The sequence below is a fragment of the Columba livia genome, chromosome Z, assembly GCF_036013475.1.
Source record: "Columba livia isolate bColLiv1 breed racing homer chromosome Z, bColLiv1.pat.W.v2, whole genome shotgun sequence".
In the NCBI taxonomy this organism is placed as follows: Eukaryota; Metazoa; Chordata; class Aves; order Columbiformes; family Columbidae; genus Columba; species Columba livia.
Genome location: NC_088642.1, coordinates 60,249,062 through 60,268,123, shown reverse-complemented (window position 1 = coordinate 60,268,123; position 19,062 = coordinate 60,249,062). Strand labels below are relative to the sequence as shown.

Sequence of the window (19,062 nt, the reverse complement as noted above, 5' to 3'; positions counted from 1 at the left end):
CCTTTTATTTTTTTTAACTTGGCATCTTACAATTTCGTATAATACTCTCTCACTCTTGAAAGATGATGAACAATTCTTCCCTGTTCACAGTTTGCATATCATGCGTTAATTCTGATTTTTTTAAAATTATATTTTTATACATTTTTTATTTTTCTCAATTTCCTTTTGCATTTTAATACAGTTTCTTCTGCCCTCCCCCCCCCCCCGCCCCCAACACTGTAATATCTTTTGAGTGGCAATAATTTCAAAACAACAATCCTAGTTGTGTATTGTTAAGATTTGTTTTCTAATGTAATATTCTAGATCTTTCTGGCTCCAGTATATTCTCTTTCAAATGTTGTTATTCAGTACTGTGGGTTCCTTTCTGAACTACGCAATCAATTATTTTAGTGACCTGGGCGATTTTGTATTAACAGGTTATTTGGCATATCGCTGTATGTCTCCATTATAAGCCAATGATGAGTAAATTGAAATGCTAGGGAACTGGCACAGGTATTTATAATGTTCTATTAGGATTACCTTTCACCACAGTGAAAACTATTTACTTTTTCCTTTCTTTCCTCTATTTTTATGAAATCTTTATCCATGTGAAGCTTCCTACTTATCCCTCTGGAAATTAGTTTAGGAACATTTTTTAGGAGCACACCAAAACTTCTTGGAAATCTGAGGTTAGATCTTCCTCTTTGACACACTCAAAGTCGGGTTTAAACGTTACAAAAAAAAAGAAGTCCTTAGTGCAATAATACCTGTATTTTTTGAACCTGATTTTACACGTGGCTTTGGAACTCATTTGCCTTTTCAAAATGAAAGGGTCATCATCCTGACTTTTGGGAACTGTAACATCTGTGTGAGGAAACTACCTAAAACTGAATAGTGAGTGTTGTCTTGTTCTGCCTTTGTTTCTTCGTTGCATTTGCATCACCTCTATCTTCTGGAAATCAGCTTCTCTTTACAATTACAAGCTTTGTTTTGTGAGTAGTTTTACTCAGCGGGAAGTTAAATTACGTTGAAGTTTTATTCCTTGGACAGCTATCTTCTGATTATCCACATCTGCTTTGCCATTTCTCTTATTCTGTGTGAGATCCTTGGGCTTCTGTGAGTGTTCATGGTTTCTCTCACAGATGAGAGAGCCTGTGAGCTGCTTGCAGTCACTCAACAGATTTCAAATGTTATAGTAAAATCAAGGTATTATTGGAAAAAAAAAATAAAGGGAAGAAAGAAAATAAATAAGCCCACAAAATTTCGAGCTTTAAGATCAAGTTGCCTCTTCTGGGATGCAGAAAGTAAAACGGCAGCTCAAGCTGCCTGCCATCGGCCTCATTTGGATTTGGTGCCCTCTCGTGGAATACAAGTATGGACATTAACTGAGCTCACATCTATCTGCTTTGTTGCCTGATCAATAACTTCTGTACCCAGCAGCTGCAGAGGCAACCCGGCAAGATTGGGTAGCAATCCAGACTCACTTTACATTTCTGCTATTCAGCTAAAATTACTGCAGATGGGCCACAGGTCTTCCCACCACTGGGGCTTGGATCTTTTGTTTCCTCTCAGCTGCACATAAAACACTGACAGTTCTCTGCAAGAAAAGCAAATATCCAAGTGCTGAGACAGATGAGAGGGTTCCTTGGAACAGCTTTTAAAGCAATTAAGATTTGTCTCACCATCTCTGTGGAAAATGAGGTAGAGACCATTGTGCAGTTTCTCGTGAAAACAAGTGCCTTACTGTCAGTTATTTAATCCAGCTAAGTTTGAGTAACTTACTTAACAAATTTAGTTAAATTAATCCTTCCAAGAGAATCATAATAAACATAACAGAAACGAAGGATTTTTTAAAACTATTTTTTAAAATTTTTATTTTTAGAGAAGGTATATTTATTGTCTTTAGAAAGGGGGGAGTTCCTAGAAAATATCTGGGAATATCCTGAACTCCATTTTCCTAACTATCGCTAAGAAGAACCTACATTTATTTAAGCAGAAGTATTTATCTTTTTTCTTTTTAAATTAACTGTATAAAGCATGTAAGTAGCTAGCTGAAGCTTCTTAGCTATAGCAAAAATATTTCAGGCTGTATTTTTGTTTTGAATAGAATACAGAAGAAAATGCTGTGGAAGTCAGCTGAAAATATAGTGGAATGTTGGAATTAGATAGTTTTTCCTTTTGAGTCCTTCACAAGTGGAGGCTGATTACTGTAATAAAATCAGTCTCTTTTTTTAAAAGGGCAGTGAGAGGAAAAGATTTTATATGTGACTATCTGAGATAGTATTCTGGAAGCACATGCCTAAATATGATTTATGCAGGAAATGAAACTTTATTTTCATAATGAGTATTTAGTTACTGATACTTGAATGGATTTTCTTCATTGCCAGTAAACATTCCCTGAGGATCCCTTTAGAAAACTTTGATAATGAGTTCTAGCTGAGTGTAGACCATAATTCTTCAAGATTTTTTTAGTAGTTATGCGTTATGCCCTTCTTATTTTTCCCTTCTAAGGTTTGTCTTATTCCTAAATCTGCTCATGGTACAAATCCAGCAAGTGCACAAATGGCAGGGATGAAGATTCAGCCAATTGAAGTGGATAAAAATGGAAGCATTGATATCTCTCATTTAAAAGCAATGGTAAGTATTTAATTTTCTTTCATTTTCAAGGCAGAAACATTCCTTTGCCTCTACAGGTTAAAGTGTGGGCATCTGAATCAGATTTTTCTTTGAGAGAAAATAGGGCAATAATAGTGAATATGTGCTTGAAAAGGACAAGTAATTGTTTCCTTTTTTTTTTATTATTTGCTCAGTCAGACACTAGCCATGTGACATGAAATTTTTCTCTATTTTGAGGATCTTTGGTGCAGGAGTGGCTCAGTGAGTCTACACAGCAGGCTCTTTTATAGAAGAACTTTTTGGTCTACATCTAGTATTTGAAATGAAAGAAGCATTTTCATGAGCATGAGGCCTATGAAACTGCACTTTAGCCTTTGCCTAGTGAAGTTCAGGCCCACCTCTACTGGGGAAGGTGTTGCTAGGCAACTTTTTTCACTTTTTTGAGTAGAATGGCTGCAGGTGAATCTTGGGAATCCAAGGGATTAGCAGGATACATTTCCAAAAATGCATATTTGAGCAAGGTTTTTCAGTAGTCATAGAACTTTGTTGCTGAAAGCAGGAAGATGGTAATTATATCACATGATGTTGAAGCTCAGATGTTTCACTTGATTTGTCTTAAGGTCCCAGAAGTGACTATTATATGTGCATCTTTTCATACCATGCCTTCATCTGTGATTTAAAATTGTGACTTATTGAGAAAATTCTTATTTTCCATAGTTGTTGCTGAAGGAAAGAGCCGTGTATCTTTTTCTGACTATAAATGATTAGACTACCTGCTGATAGACTTGCTTCTCACCTGTAAAACACTCAATGGCCTTAATTACGTGATTTTGAAGAAATCTTCTCTAGAGAAACTTTAGGAGCCTTAATGACTTTCTTTACTCTTTCTCTCCCTGCCCTCAGGTGGACAAGCACAAAGACAACTTGGCAGCCATCATGATTACATACCCTTCCACCAACGGTGTATTTGAAGAGGAGATTGGAGATGTGTGCGACCTGATTCACAAACATGGAGGCCAAGTTTACTTAGATGGAGCAAATATGAATGCCCAGGTACAAAATCTCTTAGGTAGATTTATTTTAACTGGGAGTGTATGTTTCCTTGGAATAAGAATAGCACAGTTCAGACCATAACACAGCTTTCTCACAAGATGGCATGGTGTTTGAGGGAGGAGGTGAAGTTTCCAAGAGCAGTAATAAAAAATAGGTGGTGAAAATAATTATATTTTATCTGATTTTGCCCTGAAATACGTTGTAAGATGCAGGAGTTGTTCAATATAATTGGCTTCGTCTGCCTAATTCTTTGTCAAAGACACTATCTACAGACATGAATAAGAATGTCTAAAGGAAAAAATTGTTTGCATCGTTTCTTGTTTGTGATGTACTGTGTGGAAGAAAAATGGAAAAACATATAACGTTTTTGAACCTATTTTTCTTGAATGCAGTAGTAGGTCTTAAAATGGCATGTAAAGAATATTTTGAGAGTATTCTTTTCACAGGTGGGTCTGTGTCGTCCTGGAGATTACGGCTCTGATGTCTCTCACTTAAACCTTCACAAAACCTTTTGCATTCCCCATGGAGGAGGAGGGCCTGGAATGGGACCAATTGGAGTGTGGGTATCTCTTTATTAGCCTTTTCATTAAAAAACCAAATCTCTTTGTGAATCTTGGTTGGCAGCTCACTTAAGTACAGAGCCATGAATGTGAGAGGTGTACTGTTGTTTGTAAACTTAAGTCCTTCTCCAGGACTGTCACGTGCTGATCTCAGGAATGGTGAGGTTCACATGTATTCCAAAAGCCTGACTTACATGTTGGCTCTTTAGTGTGTATGGCAGACCCCACTGAACAGTCTTTTTTTCTGAGTAAATGCAGAGATGATCTGTGAACTTTGAGGGCTGATACTGTATGTAGTTCAGAACACAGGAGTGATATATGAACTACATTAATCTATTGTACAGGGCAATGATATTACTTTAAAAGAAAATAATCTCACTCTCTTTAAAAAACAATTTTGATTTGGATAGCTGCATGAATATCTTGTGATTGGTTGAAAACTTGAGTGCCATCCTCCATTGTCACCAGTTTTGTTAATAAACTTTCTGTTGAAGAAGACATAGACCAGGCTTCCTGGAGGACTGTGTTTGGAAGCAAGGTGAAGAGAAGCTTTTGATGAAACTGTCCAGGAATGATAACAGGAATATACAAGTTCTAAAATCAGTGTTTTTGTTTTAGGAAGAAACATTTGGCTCCTTACTTGCCTACACACCCTGTCATCAAAATACAGCTGGATAAGGATGCATGTCCTTTGGGTACTGTCAGTGCTGCGCCTTGGGGTTCCAGTGCTATATTGCCCATTTCCTGGGTGTATATCAAGGTGTGTAGACTTTTATAAGGAGTATCAGCTGAGGGTCTGTTTCTGTTTCAGCAAGTCTGAAGACCACTTGAAACACATGAACAGGTTTAAGAGCAACTTGTTATGTTTGTACAGACTGAAATGAATATAACTACAGCATTGTCATAGGTTATTTACATTCTTTGAACCTCCTTGTTTTCTGGTAGGACAATGGAACAGCCTATTGCCATCTGTTGCAAAAGGATCAGATGGCAGGACAATTGCTGTACCTATGTAGCCTGTTTAATTCCTCTGTCTCATCTGTAATAATTCTTGAGGCAAGTGGGTATGAGGCAAAAAGCTGTAGGCAGGCTTGCCCTTCCACTGTCTCTGACATCAAAGTTTTCATGTTTAAAAGCTGCTTGGTAGTTACTGTTCTTCCAATGATATTTTTGGTTGAATACTACAGTATTGTTATATTGTTATATTCAATCTATATGTAATATTTAACTTTCCAAAATCTGTTTTAATAAGACCTTGAATTCCAGGGGATCTTACTGAATTTGAAAACTGTGCTTAGTTTTGAGTTTGGATATGCAAGAACTTGATCATGATCTATGTAATTTTTAGTGCCTTGCAATTTAATGATGAGCTCACAAATATTTCATTACATATAGGAAAGTATTCAGCCAACAGAGATAAGTGTTGGTTCAAATTCTCTTTTATAAGAGTGTGTGCTGGGACTCCGAGCAACATTTAAAACTTCGAGTAAGAGTTGGAATGGTGAACGTAAGGGCAGTGTCATTCAGAGTACCCCATAGCCAGTTTAATACTCTAACCGTGGAAACATCCACTCCTGGGGAAACCAGCTCTCCTGGAACTTGAAATAAGCAAATATGCTCTGGTACAACTTCCATGGTGGATTTTCAGCTGTGGGTAAAAATTGTGACTGTAACCTGATTCCTATTACAGAATATTCAAACTGTAGTAAATTTTTAAGGGAATCTGTTTCTTCACAATGCAAAGTGCTGTGTGTTTACACTGTCTCACCTAAACTGGCTACCTTGAAGGCTGGTTTTGCTTTCTTTTTTGCCACCTTAGCTTCTAAGTGCAGTGCTAAGAAATTCAGCTACAGGTCAGTTCCATCACTGTCCTTTTGCAGTGCCTTAACAGAGAAAAAAGTGCATCAGCATTCATTTGGCTCTGGTCTTTGTTACTGCACAGTGTCATCTGTGACATGACACCAGCAAGCAAAGCTTGAGTTGCTGGGATAATCTGTACAGACAGTACACAAAGCTTTTTGGGAGGCTCTCTGGACACTCCTTCCCTAAGGCTGGGGATGGTGACAGGCAGTGTGTTACAAGTGTGCTGATGAGGTTCTTCAGTTCTGCTCACTTTATTCACTTCAAAGCCTCTCAGATTGAGGAAGATATTGGGTTGTTCATTTGTTGACTTGAAGCAAAAACTCTTATACAGTAAGCAGTCTTACAAGGTATGGGTACCAAAGTTGCTGTCAAGTAACACTAAGTGCTTTTCTGTGACTGTAGCGTGGAAAAGTGTTCTAGTAGTGTGATTGCCTTAAAACAAGCCAGATACAGTAAGGTGCTCTTGTCTATCATGCTTTCCAGCACAAGAACAGAGCTTGCTTGGCAGTGTATTTAGATCTGTTTCTTCATGTTACTCCTCTTTCAGACAATGGGAGCAAAGGGTCTGAAACATGCTTCTGAGATTGCAATACTAAATGCAAACTACATGGCAAAGAGGCTAGAGAAGCACTACAAAATCCTTTTCAGAGGAGCAAGAGGCAAGTATTGGACAATTAGGTTTCTTCCACAGCTGACTTTTTTTCCCTAGTATAGAAGTTGGCTTGCAATATGGTTCTTTTTTAATGCTATGTGACAGCTGCAGCTCATACTTCTCTTGATGTTTCTAATGAGAGAAATAACAAGCGACAGTGCTGCTGTGGAGGTATCGCAATGAAACTAAGGTACTTGGAAGCAGAAGAAAAAACGCTTGTTTGTAATTAGAAGAAACTATGACAAAAGACAGAGTAAGCTTTGGAATCATATTGTTCTTTTTGAAGTCTGGTAGCAGATCAGTGTAGAAAAGGGATCAACAAAATACCCCATATCTCCCATCACCAATGGCACAACAGTTTAAGAACTGTAGCCATTTTTTGACCTGTACTTTTCTGCTTCCCAGAAATCACAGAATCACAGGATGTTAGGGATTGGAAAGGACCTTGAAAGATCGTCTAGAACCAGAGAAGGAGACTCCACAACCTCCCTGCGCAGCCTGTTCCAGTGCTCTGTCACCCTCACTGAGAAGTTTCTTCTCATATTTAAGTGGAACCTCCTGTGTTCCAGTTTGTATCCATTGCCCCTTGTCCTATCATTTGTTGTCACCGAGAAAAGCCTGGCTCCATCCTTGTGACACTCACCCCTTACATATTCATAAATATGAATGAGGTCACCCCTCAGTCTCCTCTAAGCTAAAGAGCCCCAGCTCCCTCAGCCTTTCCTCATAAGGGAGGTGCTCCACTCCCTTAATCATCTTCGTTGCCCTACGCTGGACCCTCTCCAGCAGTTCCCTGTCCTTCTTGAACTGAGGGGCCCAGAACTGGACACAATATTCCAGATGGGGTCTCACCAGGGCAGAGTAGAGGGGAAGGAGAACCTCTCTCGACGTACTAACCATCCCCGTTCTAATATTCTCCTGGATGCCATTGGCCTTCCTGGCCACAAGGGCACAGTGCTGGCTCATGGTCATCCTGTTGTCCACCAGGACCCCCAGGTTGTACACTTTCTCTGGAAAAAAAGAAAAACTAATTTCTAGTCCTTATTATCCTTTGTAAGAAGTGGAAGCATCCCCTTGGCAATGCAAAATACTTTAGACACATTCTAGTTCCCTGCTACATCTCTGCAGTCTTGCAGCAGAACACAAATAATGTATAAGAGGTGAAAAAAAAAATCTGTTATAGTAGAGTATCTGTCAGAGAATGCGATTTTGCTTGGTTAAGCTGAATAGCACCGAAGGACACGAGTGCAATATTTATGCTCTTCAAAACATATGTCTAAGTTTATTGGAGTGCATGTTGGCTAAACCTGCAGGTTGCATTTTTAGAGAATATATTATTTCCTCATAGAAGTGAATGGAAGTTGCAAATTTTGAAGGATTCAACAATGAAATGAAACTAGGTTCTCCAGTATCATGGATCTAAAGTTAAATAACTTATGTCTTTAGCTTGTCTGTAATACCATGTTTGAGCTTTTCTCTGGCATGACATGAAACTGCCTATTTTGTACATAGCTAATTCAAGATAGCCTAAGACCCAAATGGTGTTGGGCCACTGATAAATCCAATTATTTTTCAGAGTACTTGTAAATTATAGGAGCTACCTTGACCACCTTTCCCTTGTTCTGATCTATGAAAAGAAGCCTCTTCTTAATGTGACGTGGGACTCAGAGGGCCAGTCTTCAAATACTGAGTTGGATATCTCTTACCTGATAATTTATCAGGTTTGAGTTTTTGTCCAAGTGAATATTTTTTAATTTGGTTTTTTGCCATGTTCTCCACAAAAGCAATAAGAATAGACTGCTTGGTAGATTGTGTTTTTCTCCTATCAAGTAAACATAATGTACACATTTTCATTTACAGGTTATGTAGCCCACGAATTTATTCTGGATACAAGACCTTTCAAAAAAACAGCAAACATTGAAGCTGTAGATCTTGCTAAGAGACTTCAGGATTATGGTAAGTCAGGTGTTTTTGTTTTTTTTTATTAAATTAGCAGTGTGAGAATTTCCTAAATCTCTTCTAAAAGGAGCCAGAAACATTCTAGTCCTGTGCTTATGGATGGTGAATCTGTCATGATCATTTCACACATGAACACCTTATGTTCATTAAGGGCTGAGAGAGATATTTGCATCACTTCCCTGCTGGCCACAGTTTCTGATACATGTAAGATAACAGGATTTAAACACCTTCCTCCTGATACAGCTTAGGCAGTTCTGTATACGTGGTCTGAAGTATCTGATCATGGCTACTCTTTGGCCACCAGTCAAGATGACCTATTGAACTGCTTGATCCTATGCAACTGTGGTTCTCACGTATATGCATAAAAGCTGTTAAAACCCTAACCAGTAATACGTCAGTGAAATAATCCAAAGCCCAGTCATGATACCAAAACCCCCCAAACTTTCTGCTCTTTGTAGTGGGATGCTATGGCCTTAAATAGCATGCGTCACTTTAAACAGACTTTTCAGTAGGTATGGAGTTGAGTTCCATCCTCTGCAGCTGAGAGAGAAGTGTCATGAGGTTGTGACTAGCAGTAGTGCAGGAAAGCAATCATGAAAGACCACCTTTTCTTTTTGCCTTGTTTACATGTGCAGAAATCTATACCTATCTCCCTTTGCCATTCAACCAGTCATAAGAAGATAAAGTGACAAAACGCTTTGACTGAAGTGGGCAGCAGGAAGTAACCCAGGGAAGAAGCAATATACTTTGGGCTGAAAACTAACAAAGCAAAAAGAGCAGGTTTTGAGAGTGTTTCATCAAATCAGTGTGTAACTCTATTGTGTATAACACAGTGGCGTTACCCTTCCATGTTAAAAACTTGGATACTTGAAAAGTTTGTCCTACCTCTGCCGTACACTGCCAACACTACCAATGAGTTAAGTTCTCTAAAGATTATAGAAGAGGCTAAACCCATGAATCCATTGCTATCTAATGCATGTATTAACTCATAACCAGTGACTCATTTCTTCTTTGTCAGGCTTTCATGCTCCGACCATGTCCTGGCCAGTGGCAGGCACACTTATGATTGAACCAACAGAGTCTGAAGACAAGGCAGAACTGGACAGGTTTTGTGATGCAATGATCAGTATTCGTCAGGAAATTGCTGAAATAGAAGAGGGCAAGATGGACCCCCAAATTAACCCACTAAAGGTAAGATGGCACCTAGGGTAAGTTACCTGTATTTAACTCTTGGGACTTACTTGAGACTACATGAGCCTACTTCCTGATCTTTCAGTACTCTCAAAAATAACTGTGTGCAACAGTGAACACGGGAGCTTCTTGAAAATTGACATTTTTAGAATCCTTAAAATTTTTCAAAATTTGAATTTTGACTTTTTCAAGTCGGAAGTCTGGCCTCTGCTGACAGAGCAGAGAGTTTTTTACAGAAGCATGTAATCTACAGTTTTTGAGGCCATCTAAGAGTAATGAAGATGAGATGCTTTTTTATCTGGTTTAAGAAGGGAAGAGGGATGACTTTAAAGCTAACAGTAAAATAAAGCTTGAATGAATTATTTAGCAACTGCAGCACAGAATTGCTATAGGCTCAAGTTCTGTTCAGCTCTTGTAATGCTGTAACTGACTTTTTATATATTGAGCGGATTTTGTGAAAAGCTGGAATCATGTTCAAACCTTGTGTAGTATCTTCAGGCAAACTGAAAAAAAATCCAAACACTGAGTTGCTTCCTGTTTTAAATCTGCTTTCTTTTTTTTTTTTTTCCCCCAGACAGTAATTATTTATATGTAGTAATGTGAAGGAGGGATCACACTAATACATTCAACTGAATTCAGTAATGTCATGTCCTAAACATGCCCTTTTGCTTTGTAGATGTCACCACATACTCTGAACTGTGTTACTTCTTCCCAATGGGATCGTCCTTATTCCAGAAAAGTGGCAGCATTCCCACTGGTGAGTAAATAATGGGATCCTAGTGGTGTGGTAACATACAAATGTTCTTTCTGCTCTGTGATTTTCTGGTCCATTGGAGATGAAGTAATCCAGAAAGAAAAAAAACTTAGTGCCATTTTTACTGTTGCTCAGATTTTATGTGTGAGAGCTCTACAGTAGTGCCATTAGTTTTTCAATACAAGGAAAAAAAATATCTTAAAGAAAAAAAAAGTCACTGCACATAAAGTGCAAATTTGGATTTCTAAATCTCAGCGCTTCAATATTGGGTATTCTCATTGGAAAGTGAGTTAGAATTACAGCACGTTCAGTTCCAACATACTGCACCAGTGGCTCCCAGAGTCCCACGTCCTGACGTTCAAAGCTCTGCTCCAAACAACTTGGATGAGATTTTGACAAGATGCACAGTCAGCTGTTTCAAAGAGGAAGAATTTAACTGCACCTGTGAAGTTTGCCACCTTGGTTTTGATGTTTTAATGATACTGAATAGCACAGGTCTTGCTAGTCTCCTCCACTTTTCCTTGGTTCCTTTCTGTAAGCCAGTTATTCAAAGGGCCATAAATTTCCTTTTATCCCATGACAACTGTTCCTTTGAAAACATTTGTTGGATGATGTGGCTACATCTTTTTAAAAATCTAAATATTCTTTAGCCTGCCAGCTTTCTTATACATGCTCATTAACTTACAGGGACTGCAGACAGATTTGAAGTACGACTTCAGTTAAAAAAAATAATTCTTAAAATTTCTAATGTCTGTTACAATTATGTAGATGCACTTAGTAGAAAAACTAAAATAATTGTTTTTTCTTCTGTACTTAGCCATTTGTGAAGCCTGAAAGCAAGTTTTGGCCTACAATTGCTCGCATTGATGACATATATGGAGATCAACATCTGGTTTGTACCTGCCCGCCAATGGAAGCCTATGAATCTCCCTTTTCTGAACAGAAGAGAGCATCTTCATAAGGCTGCTTCCAGCTGCTGCAATTTCTGAGTCCATGGGGATGGCCTTTTCCTCCCAGACCTGATAGGGGATATATATACTGTGTATATTTTGGATAATCACCATGTTTGTTAATTGAAGCACTACTCAGTTAAAATGTAAATACAATCAATATATTAGCTGTAAACAAAATGTGATTCTTCTGCAGCAGTTGATGCTGAAGTTGCCTTGATTCATTATTTTGTCTGTTTTGTGCTGCAGTTTTAACAACACCCTATTTCCAAAGTGGCTTAGAAGACATGGTTAAAGAAAGTAGAAAACATGCAGATGCATAAGGCAATAGTAATGGATATTAACTGCAGGAGTAATAGTTTATATTTTGTGAAAAAAGATGAAGTAGATTGTTTAATTTACTTCACGTATTACCACTAGCATTGCTAGTGTTAATATTTCATTAATTTTTTCTTTTTTTTACCAATGTTAGTACTCTAATAAAATTGGTCAGAATTTTATCTGTTGTCATGTTCCGAATTTTAACTTTTCAGCTGGATTTCTTGAACTGAGGAATATGGAATTATGAAGTTTAAGTGCTGATTTGTCAGAATTGCCACAGCAGTAACAGCTTCTACAAAAGCAAAATATTGGGAGTGATTATTATTGAAATAAATCTCTGTTTTTTTGAAATGAGCTGCAACAATCAGTTTTGCTGAGCAGTAACAAACTTACCTTTTTCTGTATGACATAACTTTTCCTTGTAGTTTCATTTAATCCTCACCTCTTATTCCAGAGAAGGCATGAGACACCTTTTCTAACAGACTGTGAACTACTTACTATGAGGTAGACCTTTTCTAACGAAGTATTGTCCTTCCACAGTTTCTCAGATCTCTTATTTTGGATACTGTGTTTGAATCACAGAATATAATCATAGAATCATGAAATAGTTTAGGTTGGAAGGGACCTTCAAAGGTCGTCTAGTTCAACCCCCCTGCAATGAGCAGGAACATCTGTAACTAGATCAGGTTGGTCAGAGCCCCCTCCAGTCTGGCCTGGAATGTCTCCAGGGATGGGGCATCTACCAGCTCTCTGGGCAACCTGGGCCAGTGTTTTACCACCCTCATTGGTAAAAATTTCTTGCTCATGTTTAATTTGAATCTCCTCTCCTTTAGTTTAAAACCAGTACCCCTTGTCCTATCGCAACGGGCCCTGCCAAGGGGTCTGGCCCATCTTTCTCACAGGGCCATTTTAAGTATTGAAAGGCGGCAATAAGGTCTCCCTGCATCTTTCTCCAGACTGAACAGCCCCAAGTCTCTCACCATGTCCTCACAGCAGAGCTGTTCCAGCCCTCTGATAATTTTTGTGGCCTCCTCTGGACCTGCTCCAACAGGTCCATGTCTGTCCTGCACTGAGGACTCGAGGTGCAGGGGCAGAATCACTTCCCTCAAACTGCTGGCCATGCTCCTTTTGATGCAGCCCAAGATGCAATTGGCCTTCTGGGCTGCAGGCACACATCACCAGTTCATGTCCAATATTTCAGCCACTAGCACCCACAAGTCCTTCTCTGCAAGGCTGCTCTCAATCCCTTCATCCCCCAGCCTTTATTGACACTGGGGGCTGCATCTCGAACTCGTCCAGGTCCCTCTGGATGGCATCCTGTCCCTCAGGTGTGTCGACTGTGCCACTCAGCTTGGTGTCATCCGTGAACTTGCAGTTCATTTTCCACTCATGAGGTGTGGGAAGAGAGTTTGCCCATGAAGACTGAGGCAAAGAAGTTGTTGAGTACCTCAGCCCAGCCTTCTTCTTGTCCATTGTCACTAGTTTACCAGTCTTGCTCATGAGGAGGTGTACCCTTTCTTTGACCTGCCTTTTCTGCTTGACACACCTGTAGAAGACCTTCTTGTTTCTCTTTGCATCCCTTGCCAAGTTCAGCTCCAGCTGTGCCTTGGCCTTCCTGACCCCATCTCTGCACAACCCCATCTCTGCAGTGTCCCTGAACTCTTCCCAAGATCCCTGTCCCTGCTTCCACTGCCTGTGCATTTCCTTCTTGCCCTTCAGTTTGACCAGCAGGTCTCAACTCAGCCATGCTGGTCTCTTGCTGTTCTTGCCTGATTTCTTACCCCTGGGGATCGAGAGCTTTTGTGCTCTATGCAAAGTGTCCTTAAAGATTTGCCAGCTCTGTTCTGCTCCCTTGTCCCTGAAGAGCTGGAATTTGGCTTTCCTAAAATGCAGGGTCCTGACTTTACTCTTTGCCTGACCCACGTTGCTCAGGACTGAGAACTCCACACGTGCATGATCACTGCAGCCCAGGTCTCCAATACTGAGGTCACCAGTTAGCTCTTACACTGGTGACCATCAGGTCCAGAACTGCATCTCCCCCGGTAGGGCTGTCTATTACCTGGCTGAGATAGTTGTTCTCAATGCACTCCAGGAATCTCCTGGGTTGCCTACAGCTCGCTGTGCTACTTTTCCAGCAGATGTTGGGGTGGTTGAAGTCTCCCAGCAGGACAAGAGCCTGTGACCATGATGCCTCCTGTAGCTGGAGTAAGAAGGCTTCATCAATAGTCTCCCCTGGACTGAATGGCCTGTAGCAGACACCAACCACAAGGTTTCCTTTGTTGCCTCAGTCTCTGATTCTTACCCATGAGCTTTCTACGTACTTGTGGCTTTTCTTCAGAGACAGCTCTTCACACTCCACACCTCTGTTGATGTAGAGGGCAACGCGTCCACCCTTCCTTCCCTGCCTGACCCTTCTGAACAGCCTCTGGCTGTCAATTACCTCTCTCCAGTCATGGGATCTGTTCCACCAAGTTTCTGTAATGGCCACTAGGTCGTAACCTTCTAGCAGCACGGTGGCTTCCAGCTCATCCTGTATGTTGCCCATGCTGCATGCACTGGTGTAGAGGCACTTCTGCTGGGCTGTTGGCTGAGTCACCTTCTCAGGGGTGACTTAATTATTTTTAAGTATTTCACTGGTGCTTTCCTGTTGGCTTCTGTTACCTCAGGAGCCCTTGGCTCATCTTCATAAGACTTCAGGTATGCTCCAGCAAGGCAGACACACCTCAGGATCTCTCTTGAACACTCATGCCTGGGAGCTCCCGCTGCAGTGACACAAACAAGGCTAGTGTCCGCAGCACTGTTTTTGGTATTGTACTTTTGTGTCCTTCATAGAAGTTTTGGGACTGCAACTTTTTCATTACCTACCTTATGACTTCAATGGGGGCTTTAATTACTCCAAGAGTCCATAGATGACAAGAGGCAGGAATGGATTTCATTAAAGGAACACTAGGCCACATATAAGTTTTGATGTGAAAAGCTGCACTTGGGTCCTAAAATGTATAAATACATAGTGAAGAAAATTAGAATTTTATACTCTAGAATTTACTATTAAAAAAGGCATCTTTCAATAGCTACTGATACAGCACTAAGGGTGTAAACTGACAACTTCTAATGTGAGGAAAGGACAGTCTTTCTGCATCACCAATCTAACTCCACAGAGTCTTGCCAAGCGACTTTAATGTTTGGTAAAGGCAGTTTTATGTTGCTTTGTGTCTGTCACTGAAAAGATAATAAAAAATTGGTTTACATTTTTTGTATTAAGCAGAGAACTTCTTATTATTGACCTCAAACTGACAAATTTATCTCATAAATCAATTGGTAAAAGCTATCCAATGGAAAAAGCATTAAAAGGTATAAAATATTTCACAGTACTCAGCTATCAAGTAAAAAGCCACAAATCTTATGTGCTTACTGCACAGATGCAATGATTGTTACAAAGGTAAAATTACATCTGTTTTCCCCATACTGAGCTCCCATTTTGTAAAACATAGACATTCAACAGGATACAACAATCTGTCTACAGACCTTTTTAACTGTATGCTTAGCACTAATACCAGTTCACCTACTAAACAAAGGCTGAACCCTCATTCTAGTAAGCACAGAACAAGCGGAGGAGTTAAAACATAGAATCATTTGAATGGTTTGGGTTAGAAGGGACCTCAAAGATCATCTAGTTCCAACTCCCCTGCCATGCTGAGGGTCACCTTCCACCAGACCAGGTTGCTCAAAGCCACCCATCCAACCTGGCCTTGAACACTTCCAGGGATGGGGCATCCACAGCTTCTCTGGGCAGCCTATTCCAGTGCCTCACCACCCTCAAGGTGAAGAATTTCTTCTTATATAATCCAAATCTACTCCCAGCTTAAAGCCTTGTCCTATCACTACATGGCCTTGTAAAAAGTCCCTTTCCAGCTTTCTTGTGGGTCCCCTTTAGCTACTGAATCTTTCAAAACTGTTCACCAACACCTGTTTTTTTGATATATGACTAGAGAGATAGTATCAGCATTATGTATTTTGGATGCAACTGAATTCTTAAGTAGAATGGGGGTGAGAATGGGGAGAGAGAAGTTACTTCTTTCAGATGAAGTGAATAAGCCATTAAGCTAACTTCAAGCCACAAAAAAGGGCACCACCATGTGCATCTCAATGTCTAGTTCATCACCACACCAGGGTAACGGCAAGATCTTCAGTTACTAAGAATGGCATACATGCTTCCATATGTACTTCTGTATAGGCTTGCTTCACAGGCTACAGGCTGTCAGTGTGGCCTCATGCCTATGGTGGGAATCCCTGATGGATGGCTGCACAGGGCACGCACAGCAAGCTCAGAAGAGACCACAGCAGCTACGTGACTGCTGCTGCGACAGGGTATGCGTGCGCCCATGTATAGCGATGTAAGGCTTGGTTTTATTTCTTAATTAACAATGATTTTTCATTGAGAAACAGATTAAGGAATATAAAGCCTCATGTCTGAAAAATGAGAAGCCTACCTACAGAAAGCATTTAGTAATCTGAAAAAAAAATTCTATAAAAATGTTATTATTTAAATAAGTGGATAATAGTAAAAACAAAATTAGCAACTTTTCTGAATCATAAAATATTTAATAAGGTTTATTTTTTGGGGGGGATATATTGTATATAAAATTTCAGATCACAATATGAAGCGATTTGAACCCTCTCCAAGCTAGCACTGCCTTCAATGTCGTGTAGATGTATTGCCACTGATACAAGACCTACTAAAAGCATACAGTTTAACTAATACAGAAGTGGCGCTTTTTTATATGAAATATTTTTTACACAACTAGAGTGTCTTGAATACCCTCTTTAAGTGCAAAAAACACAGATCACTTTACACTAATGCAGCAACAATGCATTCATATTGTTCTCATTAGTCATTAGTAGTCAACTTGCATAAGATACAAGAAAAGCACAATGAAGCTCACAAAAATAGACTAAAAATCAGCCTGTTCTTGCAAAAAAATACAGCATAATGGAGGAAAAAGACAAAAAAGGATTATGCACACCACAGAATTTGCTGTTTTCATCCAGCTGGCTTAAGTGCTGTCTCTGTTTTTTGCGGGTTTTCGTTTTGGTTTGTATTTTATTATTTTTTTTTCATAAATCAAACCACATGGACCAGGCACAACTAATATTCAGGAGGCAGTGTGTAGCTAAAACTTCACAAACTTTTTGTCATCCCCACAATTTATACTCCTCTGTCCTGAGGTAGTTACAAAAAACCAAAATCATAAATTAAGCATCAGCTGGGCCAGTAAGAGCTGAGGCTTTGCTTTTTTCTTTTTTTTTTTTTTTTTTTTTTTTATTTTCTTTAAAAACTATTTGTTAACTGGCCAAAACTACCCTTGATGTTAAAAGACAGCTGAAAATTAGAGTTCTCGCTACACCAGAAAGATGGCTATGAGGGGAAGAGGGTTAGCTGCTTCAAAATATGACAATACATTGAGTCCCCTCAAGCTGGCTGGTCCACTGCTGTATTCCCATGTTTATCTCCTTTACTGTCTATAAAGTCACTGCGAGAAGTACGGAAGGATCTGAGCCCATCATCGTCCTTTACTGTAACCAGGGAAGAACTGGTCCAGTAGCGTCTGCAGTATCTTGTTGGGAGCCATGGTGTAGCCCTTCCCCAGGTCATAGCGGCAGGCAGGGCAGGTGAAGACTTCAGCTCTGAAGGAGCGCTGTAAACAACTCTAGGACATTACAAAGACAGAAAAACAAAGTGTGAGAACTCTGTTTCAGACTGACAGCTTAACCAGAAAAAACTAAGGAATCACTATAAACCAAAGATGCAATATGCTGCACTACCAGAAAAAAGGAAGTCATCCTCAAGCCCTCTGGTACCTACCTCTGTACAACTAAAATGTCCTAAACAAAGGATCTCTGCTCTGGGCAGGGAATTGAGACACTGAGCTTGGGAGGAACTAAAACAAATCACTACTTAGATTTTCCCCTTCTTTTCCACCGGTGCCTTTCTATTAATCACACCCACATCTACAGCTTCTTTCTAGCTTCCTGGTTAGATTGCTACGGTTTTCCAGACCTTCACTGCAAGAGGAGGCAAATATACCAGGTATGTTGTTAATGTAACAATCTCCATCTGCCTCGTCGGATGACATTCGGTTAAGCCTTAAAGGCATATATAGGACAACACAATTTCTAACACATTATCATGAGTGCTGCCCTCATTACTGCATTACCCCAGGCCGCAGAAAGCACAAGCACGTGAACTGAATATCAGAAATTTATCAGGGCACATCTGTGCCTAAACAGCCATAGCAGCTTAGTATCAAAATATTCCTTAAAACTTTCACTAGATGTTATTTCATATTTGCAAATATTTACTGACATATTTATATTTTGTTCTCTCTGAGTTTGTTGCCACTGGGCTTTCTCTTTTCCTTGTTTTTCCAGTTTCAATAATTCTAAATATTAACCCCTTCATAACACTTTTTAGGCTTTTTAAGGATTATGATAATTCCATGTGTGCAGGCCACTCATAACATGGTGATATTTATTGGAGCGATACATATCGTCTTCAACAGCAAACTTGTATTATCAGATACTGTACCAGGATGACAAAAGTCTGTGTCCTTTTAGGCTCTTAGGCAGAAATACTAGGTATGGCAGGTACAGTTCAAATATGCACACCTGTACTACAAAAATTAACTTCAGTACAAACTGGATTTCAAACTCCTTACATTATATCCAGCTGATCAAGACTTTAAGATACAAAAGTTATAAATTGACTTACATGGCCTTCCTAACAAACATAAACAATGCCAAGAATAACAAGATAAGACAACTTCTTCTGAATAAACACAAACATTTTTATTGTATTCCCACTGCATCCTTTTAAATAAGAGTGTTACTGAACTACAAAATCTGGTTTTATTCCTTAACTGTGTAAAATTAAATTATGGTTACTGTACTAACATCTGGCTCCTGGACTAAACCTATTCCTAATGTAATTCCACTATCAGAACAGAATGACAGCAATGGTAAAGCCCATTCATTATGTCTATCAGGTATTACACTAAATGTACTTTCACTCTTGATTAGCTAAAATTAAGGTTATACAGCAATCACTGAATGAAAACTTGTTGCATGTTTTTGCAGAACATTAGGCAATAACCACGTCTTTCTAAA

The 19,062-nt window shown here is 39.5% G+C and overlaps 2 protein-coding genes across 4 annotated transcripts in view; one reads left to right on the top strand and one right to left on the bottom strand.

Annotated features, from left to right (window-relative positions):
• GLDC (glycine decarboxylase) overlaps nucleotides 1-12,249 on the top strand; it is a 47,157-nt gene extending 34,908 nt beyond the window's left edge. For both annotated transcript variants that reach the window (XM_065046073.1, XM_065046074.1), the window contains 9 exons: nucleotides 2,491-2,616; nucleotides 3,499-3,648; nucleotides 4,095-4,207; nucleotides 4,827-4,968; nucleotides 6,619-6,730; nucleotides 8,584-8,679; nucleotides 9,701-9,873; nucleotides 10,550-10,630; nucleotides 11,445-12,249. In XM_065046073.1, coding sequence (XP_064902145.1) covers nucleotides 2,491-2,616; nucleotides 3,499-3,648; nucleotides 4,095-4,207; nucleotides 4,827-4,968; nucleotides 6,619-6,730; nucleotides 8,584-8,679; nucleotides 9,701-9,873; nucleotides 10,550-10,630; nucleotides 11,445-11,588 — 1,137 coding nt within the window. In that variant the 3' untranslated portion in view covers nucleotides 11,589-12,249. The remainder of the gene's footprint in view (nucleotides 1-2,490; nucleotides 2,617-3,498; nucleotides 3,649-4,094; nucleotides 4,208-4,826; nucleotides 4,969-6,618; nucleotides 6,731-8,583; nucleotides 8,680-9,700; nucleotides 9,874-10,549; nucleotides 10,631-11,444) is intronic.
• Nucleotides 12,250-16,479: 4,230 nt separating this feature from the next.
• UHRF2 (ubiquitin like with PHD and ring finger domains 2) overlaps nucleotides 16,480-19,062 on the bottom strand; it is a 92,874-nt gene continuing 90,291 nt past the window's right edge. For both annotated transcript variants that reach the window (XM_065046076.1, XM_065046077.1), the window contains exon 16: nucleotides 16,480-17,606. In XM_065046076.1, coding sequence (XP_064902148.1) covers nucleotides 17,460-17,606 — 147 coding nt within the window. In that variant the 3' untranslated portion in view covers nucleotides 16,480-17,459. The remainder of the gene's footprint in view (nucleotides 17,607-19,062) is intronic.